General features: G+C 35.2%; 1 protein-coding gene across 2 annotated transcripts; it reads left to right on the plus strand.

The window, feature by feature from the left end:
- The first annotated feature begins 5,575 nt into the window (after positions 1–5,575).
- Positions 5,576–7,736, plus strand: LOC124533250. 2 transcript variants are annotated; one of them, XM_047108453.1, is made up of 4 exons: positions 5,576–6,305; positions 6,432–6,509; positions 7,011–7,146; positions 7,492–7,736. In XM_047108453.1, exons 1-4 carry the CDS (start codon positions 5,604–5,606, stop codon positions 7,662–7,664), a joined length of 1,089 nt encoding a protein of 362 aa, XP_046964409.1. In that variant the 5' UTR covers positions 5,576–5,603; the 3' UTR covers positions 7,665–7,736. The 2 variants fall into 2 exon arrangements, with proteins under 2 accessions (XP_046964409.1, XP_046964410.1); XM_047108454.1 differs by having other exon boundaries at positions 5,576–6,509.
- Positions 7,737–9,445: the final 1,709 nt, after the last annotated feature.

Below are 9,445 nucleotides of genomic sequence, written 5' to 3' on the forward strand. Positions count from 1 at the left end.
TCAACATATTTTTTAGAGTCTTCCTAAGTTAAATGAAATGAAAAATATTAGACTACTTAAAAGTCGATTAACGATTATATCATGTAGTTATAATTATTGTTATATTTGGAGTCGGTGTCAGCCAATAAAACCCTACAGTATATCTATCAAAAAACAATACGAGAATACTTTAACAAATGTTTTTTACAAATTACCTTTTACACAATAATATACTGGATCAATCAAGGGGCTCGTATCGCTTTTTTCTTTTGATTGTTGGGGCAAGGGCACCGTGGCTGACACCGGCTCCAAATATACCAATAACTATAACTACATGATATAATCGTTAATCGACTTTTAAGTAGTCTAATATTTTTCATTTCATTTAACTTAGGAAGACTCTAAAAAATATGTTGAATACGCAATTATTTTTATTACTTTTTCGTGCATATTCATTTGTTTTAAAAAAGTGTTTTGTTTGAAGTCGGTTTTTCTTTTTGTTAAAATTTTATTTATTTATAAAGCCCATTTATCTGACTATACTCCAGAATAAAAAATAAACCATATTATTTTGCGTAAACAATTTTTATCCTTAAATAAAGAAAAAACGTAAAATAATGGTAAAACTAACAATTAATGTTTGTCTCAAGAAAATGTGAAAAATGTAGAAAAGTTATTGTTTTTAACAGTCATATGAAAAATCAGTACTCTGTAAAACTATCCAGGACATTTATAACGTCCTGCAACAATTTTTCATACTTTGGATTAAGTTATCCAAGTCTTGCTGCGGTATATTGTCCCAGGTCCGACTAAGATGCAAAAAAGTGGCTCATCCGTCGCAATATTTGCAGGAAAATTCCTCGAAGCCCTTCTTTGGAGTATGGCCCACGCGTGCTCTATGGGGTTTAGGTCAGGTGATTGAGTGGGACAGCCTAAGACCGATACGTCTTGTTCCTACAACCATCTCGTCACCACTCCCGCTGTGTGCGGACGGGTGCTATCGTGCATGAGCGTGAATTCTTGGCCCATTTTTAGTCTATGGGGCTAAATTATTGGCACAAGCATCTCGTTACGAAATTTTTTGGCCGCCATGGTGTTTCTGATCCAAACGAGGTCTGTTCTTCCACCAAGATAAATTCTCGCCCAAACCATAATTATGCCGCCGTGGTATGAATGGACTTTCTGAAGATGTTGCAGACGCCTATCATGACCAGGGAATCGCCAAACACGTACGCTACGTATATCGGGATGGAAACCGAACCGGGACTCATCGGTAAACAGCACTACAGACCACTGGCTATCATCCGAGAGCAAATTTACACGAACCCACTCTAGTCGTCGTCCACGATTTCCTCGGCGTAGTGCTGGAGTACGAAACGGCCTGCGAGCATGAAGGTTAGCTTCATGCAGCCTTCTCCTTACAGTTTGGTCACTCACAAGCAACTAGTCCTCTGGCTGGAGCCTCTGAACCAATTGAAGTGCCGTAACATTTGGTTCTCTTTTCGCGGCAACTTGCAAATATCGGTCTTGTCGTTGATTGGTTATGCGCTTCCCACCTGGATATCTTTCAGTCACTTCACCAGTAGCACGGTAGCGTGACCATAACCTAGATATGACGTTTTGTCTTGTTCCAATCTCCTCATCAATTCTCTGTTGAGTAGCCCCAGCTTGGAGCATGCCTCCTGCCCTTAGCATTTCTTCTCTCATTAAATGGCACCGCTACATGATGCACACAATAGGTTTAACTCGAAATTAATCGATAACTTGTTATAAAACTTAAATTTGACACAAAAAAATATCTTAATATGACGGTAGGTAAACGTAACCTTCGGCCATCGCTACCATTATGTCGCGTAAAAATTTTATTTTTATTTATTTTTTTCAAATTCAAATTTAGAATCGTCCAAGAAGGTTTACAAAATAGTCTTTCATCAAAAGATTTTAAAACCGGATATGTTTTTTGAGTTTAAGAATTTTATACAAAATATCCCTAGACGGTGTTGATGTGTATAGTTGCGCGGACCACAAGAGCCGAAGGCGTTAGCATGGTGCTGGCGATCCTATACACGGCAATTCAATTGGAATTAAAACTTTACAGCATTATTACTACGGTAATTTCAAGTAAGCATACAATTACAGTTATTTTATCTATTTTATATGTAATTTGACTTGCTGTTTTGCCGAAATCCGTATCTTCGTTAATTTTTTTTCTCTGTGTTTTCGTTTCACTAAAAAGCATCTTGCGAATCATACCGTTTCCATTTCATCTTTTTCAAAAAAATCCCAGTACGAATATATTAAGTAACTGTTAAATTTTATTTATAAAAACACATGTTTCCTTACAGACTCAACAATGCCAATATCTATGAGTTACATTATTATTGTTTATAGCATTTGGTGTATGTGTATTATAACTTTTATCATATACTATATTGAACAATTTCATGGGACACATTATGAGGTAAGTAAATGTATATTTGGTATCATCCAATAGAATATTCGTAGACCGTGTGGGTGTCTTATCCAAGCCGAATTGTTGAGTACGAATTTTCAATAACTGCTTTTTTTAAATAGTTGGCTAGCATATATACATTTTTTTGGGATTGATCCCTGATAGTCTTGAGAAATTTTATTGATCTAGTTTTAAGTACATAACAAAGTAGAATTTCTGGGATGATACCATATATTAGCCGTATATCGGTGTAGTACAGTAGAGTCCAAATCTTCTCCGCGAGACGAATGAAGACATTTGATAAGCAGTGTCATATTGACAGATGCAAAGAACTCACAACTTGATCAACCGTGGAAAGTCCAAGGAAAACGAAAGAGAGGTGGAACATGAGCTGGAGCTGTTCTCTCGGATCCTAATACTGAGCGACGCGAGCTACTCGCCGCTCAGCATGTTCACCATTGACAGACCGCTTATGGTGAAGGTACTTTCAACTTCAAAGACAACAATCAATTCAATCGACCATACCATAGCGTATGGCTCTAGTTTAAGACGGATGACTTATATTGACAATTTCTTATAAAGTAAACATTTTATCTTCCTAAATATATTTAAAAGTTTCACTTCCTGTTTATAAGTAACTAAAGTAAGGGTTTATTTAAAATAAAGTATCCGATTCTGAAAAGTCAAAAATTTAATACTTCCTGAAATAAACAAATGATGATCCGAATCTGCAGATAATAAATACAATGTCAGGAAAAGATAGCTTGTAGATACTTTTTTTACTGCATTTAAAATTACAAAGGATTTCGGATAATAATTATTAATTTTCGAAGTTAAAATTAATTCTGTGTTTGTGTAGTTAGTCCATTGAAATGTTACAAAATATAGGCCCTCGTGAACATTTTTTGAGGACGCAATTTTATTTCATAAACCTGTTGGGGGGATCAATATAAGCTGAAAGCTAAGTTTGTGGGGTAGGCGCCCTTGTCCCCCACCCGTCGTCTTGGAAAAAGGGGTGAGAACGTATTTTTTAATATAATTTAGAAGCTCTCTTGGTCCTAATTCTAATTCGATTCGAAATCTATTGGTCCTAAAGAATTTTTTTTAACCCCACAAACTTGGCTTTCAGCTTATATTGACCCCCCCCGGTTTATGAAATAAAATTGCGTCCTCAAAAAATGTTCACGAGGGCCTATATTTTGTAACATTTCAATGGACTAACTACACAAACACAGAATTAATTTTAACTTAACAGGTTTATGAAATAAAATTGCACCTTAAAAAAATGTTCATGCGATGTAACATTTCAATGGACTAAGTCTTTATTTATGGATCCAATATAATTATATTATACTTTTGTATTGTATTATATAAAACATAGAAGAGAAAACGCAGTTCTGTTTTTTAAACACTTAAGAAAACGTTCGAAATGAGACAGATGGTTCCTGTAATATTGTTGATGGCAAATTTATGTTTTCATTTTCAGTTATTTGGCGGTTTGATAACATACTTGGTTATAATTTTGCAATATAGAGACCAAAACGAAAATATGAGTCAACTTTACAATAACTCGACTGATCAAAATTGAAGATTATGAAAAAAATACTATATAACAAATTCCCTGAGCACTGTTTGTCCCTATTTATGCTTAGATTTTAAATTTTACATAACGGATTTTGATGCGGTTTTTTTCCATAGATAGATTGATTCGAGAAGATGGTTTTTTATTTGTAATAGCACTACATAAATAAGAGAAACACTAATTATTTTAGAGATTGAGTGAATGTCGTAAATAAAGACATTTTTTACGCTTACATTGCTAACACTGGCGGGACTGCCGACTAACTACGAGATAGATCAAAATAATGTATTACATTATTGTACACGTTCAAAGGGTCTCTTTCATTAAATAAGCTTAAAAGATATTTTAAGCAATACCCTTTCATATTTAAGTATCACAAATACATTGGGCATTTCATCTAGATCAAAATTGCCCTTCATAGCATGTAATTTAAATAAATATTTTAAATACTAACACGTATTTGTAACGCCGGAACATGGCAGTTGTGTATTGTCCGATTAAAAAAAATGTGGACATTCTTGGACATTCTATAGGATATTTCTTATCAGCACTGCCCCCGTGCGAAGCCAGACGGGTCACTAGTAAATATTAAAACAATGTGGACATGTTTCTGTACCTTCGTGTTTCCTGTTTTTTATTATTGTACTGCGACGTACTCTGAGAAAGTCTCCTAAAATTACACAGCGCCACATGCGTTGAATGACTTCGAATCGATACACAAACTATAAGGTCGATATTTTACCTTTTAACTGTATGGCAGTTGTGTATTGGCCGATGAAAAAAAAATGTGGGAATTCTTGGACATTCTATAGGATATTTCTTATCAGCACTGCGCCCGTGTGAAGCCAGACGAGTCACTAGTAAATTATAAAACAATGTGGACATTTTTTTGTACCTTCGTGTTTCCTGTTTTTTATTATTGTACTGCGACGTACTCTGAGAAAGTCTCCTAACATTACACAGCGCCACATGCGTTGAATGATTTCGAATCGATACACAAACTGTAAGGTCGATATTTTACCTTTTAACTGTGTTCTATCAATTAAGAGTGTGTATCCCTGTTCTTCGACAAATTAGAGAATACGTATATGTATATGTAGAAGAATCGAAGACACCTAGTGTAGTTCACCCAGACTGAAGACGCAATTGATGCATTTTAAAGGTGCTTATGCTCAAATCCCTATTATACATAACAACTATAAAAATATACAAAATTTAATAAACAAGACAAGCTTCAAAATCAATATTCATGGAAGAAAGATCTAAAGATTACATTATTAACACAGGCTTGCATTAAATAATAAAACAATTTTTCTTCATAAATCAAATAAATAATCTTAACGAATCCTCAATCGAAACAGTCATCCTTGAAAGTCTATTTACTCGACTGACTAGACAAATGCCGTTAGCATAATTGTATTCACTAAACAAACTATTTCTCCGTTCTGTTCTGTCATTAATTTGATTAATACTGCCTGAATTATTAATTATTGTATGGATAAAGACACTAATATGATAATGGCCTTATGTTTTATGCCTGACATATTTAGTATCGGAACAGAACTCAGACAAGAGTATTTTAAATCCAGAATGCCCAGTCAGAAATGTAATAAAATTAATAAAATCGATTATAATATAATAAAGTTAATTATGACGACTCGTCTAATTTTAGGATGTTACTCAAAACTTCACAACAGCTTAGCATTCGCTTTTGTTGCTAAGGTTTATTGTGTAGTGTTTTCAATAGTTTTGTTGTACTTCAGTATCATTGAATTCATGTTAGCGAAACAATATGGTGCGTTCATTATAATTATCCTCAAAATAGTTAATTTGATTCTTTCGCTTGTGGTGTCCGTGATGAGTGACGGAGAAAATTTATTCACTTACTTGGAAGAATCGGACAAGGTCGACCCGTCGGGACTCGTTAAGATAGAAAGATCTAAAGTACGATTCTGTGTTTCTATATTCATCGGAGTTTTTTTATTAAATTTATATCGAATTATGTTAACATGGTCTCATCCTTTCAATCAGTTTGGAGTAAACCTATATGTAACAAACACGCTTATGTTGTTGTCATTACATTTAAACCACATGACCAGAATGCTGATATTCGAAATATTGTGGGTTCGCTTGAAATCTCTTAGAATAGCGATGAATAACTTTGCTAGCACTTCAAATCCTGAAAGCGAAACACAAGTCGAATTGTCAAGCATGAAATTAGTTGAATATTTGCTAATTTATAGCAGATTATTGCAAAGTATCAAGAATATAGGCAACGCACCGAAGTTGATGGTAAGCATATGAAAACAAGTTTGAATCGATAACATTTAACGAATTTTATGCAGAATAGTAAACTTATATTCACAAACAATCTTGAATTTCCAAATAACTAATGACGTGTCACTAACGCTATTTCAGATGGTGATGGCCTTACCGACTTGTTTCATTGCTCTGCTTAGTACTGTTGACGTTGTTAGTCGGAACATAAAATCTGAAGTAAGTGCTAACGATTTATTATTTATGGCAAGAGTTTGTAGCAATATGACATTTTGGTGTTTAAATGCAATAATATAAAAATGTAGCGTACAAAAATGAAATTGATTTATAAAGCCAAGAATTTAAATGACTGTAAAATGTGTACAACAAAAAAATATTTTGAAGCTTTGAATTTATCTTAACATAAATAAATCACCAAATCATACGTATTAAAGCAAACTGCTTACTCAGGTAATCAGACGAATCCAAATTATTACACACAACACACACACACTTTTAACAAATTACAAGTCAAGCCCGTAACGACCTTAATAAAAAGTGGCGGCTAAATTCGATTTCGCGCTTTTTTTTCCTAGGCAGTTTTATGGATAAAGGAACCCACTAAATATATACATGTTATATATTAATTCAATTCAATTGAATATTTAAATAAACAATTTTATAGTTTACCATCTAGCAAATGATTTTAAAATTAAAATATCTGTGGTCTTTTCTTTACAGTTCACTTCTATGTTTACTATTGAAGTATTTCTCAATATCGTTCTGCCATGTGTTCCGGCTGTTTTTGGGGAATTGGGAAGCGCTGAAGCGGATAAGATTAAAGCTAATATGATCAAACGATACAGAGTTTGTAATAGTAAGTCCAATGCTTTCATATTGAGTTAGTCACACATCCTCATTTCTGAATTTACACAATGAATCCATCCTCCTATGAGTAGTAGTTCCCAGTCTGGCTAGTGTTTTTAAAATATGACGTATTTTTAATTTTCTTACTTTTACTATAACACATACAGGTAATTCGACGTATGCCTTAATGATTCCCTAGACGTATTGTAAATACAACAAGATGTCGTTTTTGGCCTTTAGATATACTTCGAACCGTAGCACAACAATACTACACATTACTGTTTGGCGGTAGAATATCGTATCAACACAGAGGGATTTGCACAAAGGCGTGTATGTGATTATACATTATTTCCAGATGACGCGCTGCGCAAAAAAATTTTGGACGGAATCAAATTCCTCGAAATCTGTCCGATGAACTTCACCGTCTGGCGCATCTTCGCCGTCAACTTGTCGCTGGTGCTGTCTCTCATCGGCGTGTACACCACGTACACGATTGTGTTGTTGCAATTTCATCATTTAAAAACTTAAACGAGAAGCAGAGCACGCGTTCTCAGCTTAAGAAAATATCAGACACGAATTTGTAAAGGGCTTGTTGGATGTATTAGACGATATATTTAAGAGTGTATGATCTATTTGAATCAAAACGTCATTACTTGTCCCATGAGACTATAAAAAAAGGATCCTAATAAAAACAATGACCCTAACTTGCGTTTTTTATTTACTCGTTCTAATAAACACTATTACTGTAGTTAAATGATAATTAAACTTGATATCTCAAAAAGTCAAACCTAGCGAAATTTCTAGGTTTACTAAGGATATTTCAAGCGTCCCTTTACAGTTGATGTTGACTTGAAAACAATTAGAGTTAAGTATAGTAATAACATGAGGTGACTGCTGATGTTTGATTTGACTTTTTCCTTTTATGTAACGGGTGGAAAAGCGTTGGAGGCTCACCTGATGGAGAGTTACCACCTCCACCCGTGTACATCTGCACCAGCGCGGCGTAGAGTGCGTTGCCGGCCTCTAAATAATGAAACATTAACGAGTTTACTTTCAAGATCTGTGAACGAGGCTGCATTTTCATATTATATTTGAATGTAAATATTTATAGGTTAGTCTTTAAATTTAAAATAACAGTGAATCAACTTGATTATGTTTACACAGGCTTCAATATTATTCAATATCAACATTTATTTGTGTCTGGCTAGACCCTAAAAAATAATAAGCGAAGCTTACTTACATTTTACCCACGCCGATCCACAAAACGTGGTGTATTAATTACTACACCAGTAGAATGAATATTCATTTTTACTTATTTGGTTTATTTTTATAAAATATTATTGTCCTGAAGTTAAAAATCAAATGAAATTAATAAAATTGTCTTTACATGCGCGATTCTCTTTTCTTTTTTTTAATAATCAGTTTACGCGGGAAATCGTCTTGTATTCTTTTATACAGCCATATCAATGACGTTCTAAAATCGATTACATTTTCATGAAATCGGATACACTAAAATATATGAGTTTATTAAAGATATAATTATGATATAAATGTATTAAAATAAAGAATTTTATAGTGGTAGTGCAGTCGAATGGGCCGGCACGCCCGGGGAAGTACCACTCGTTTCGTCCGGTAAGTGAGAGTTCCGGAGGCCCGATCCCTCTCCCCCCAAAACGTGGTTATGCAGAATTTGGTGACATTACCCTAGGAGGATACCATCAGCGACTGCGGTGGAGAATCCCTCCCTGGGCATCCATGCTCAGGACGTACACCACCTGAGCAGGGATGTCCAGGCTGCCCTCCGAATTCTGGGGGGGGGGGTCAATTTTGCGCTCGCCACTGTTCGGGGCAAGCGGAGTAGGCATCATAAGGCAACCCCTACCACACTCGCTGTGGATTTCTGCAACATAAGGGGACTCCACTCCAACTTGAATGCCGTTCACTTACACCTTGAGACGGCGAAGCCGGCCTTGCTCTTTCTTACCGAGTGTTGTAAATAACTAAATATCGATAGGCACACGAACACACCGCCATCACAAGAACACGAACGCCATCTTTTGGCAGCTATGTGAAGTAATGTTCGTTCGTTCTTTTGTTGTAATAAAAAATTCAGTCGTTGACAAATCCGTGGCAAGCAAGTTGTTTTATTTTTTCTCACACCGAGACCCAGATATCTTCTCCTGCCGATACGTCTTTTCTCTCTTACCCCTGGTACAAATTGGAGCATACTTTTGTGCCACGAACTGGGGTATGCGTTTACGTCAGAGATTATATCTCTCGACGCCTCGGCAGCCTTGAAGGGCAGGACC

Source organism: Vanessa cardui, chromosome 10 (genome assembly GCF_905220365.1).
Source record: "Vanessa cardui chromosome 10, ilVanCard2.1, whole genome shotgun sequence".
In the NCBI taxonomy this organism is placed as follows: domain Eukaryota; kingdom Metazoa; phylum Arthropoda; class Insecta; order Lepidoptera; family Nymphalidae; genus Vanessa; species Vanessa cardui.

Excerpts from the sequence above, each read along its gene's own strand:
- LOC124533250 (XM_047108453.1), top strand. The coding sequence starts at position 5,604 with ATGCCCAGTCAGAAATGTAATAAAATTAATAAAATCGATTATAATATA. Across the intron at positions 6,306-6,431 it reads GCAACGCACCGAAGTTGATG|ATGGTGATGGCCTTACCGAC; the intron begins GTAAGCATATGA and ends ACGCTATTTCAG. Across the intron at positions 7,147-7,491 it reads ACGATACAGAGTTTGTAATA|ATGACGCGCTGCGCAAAAAA; the intron begins GTAAGTCCAATG and ends CATTATTTCCAG.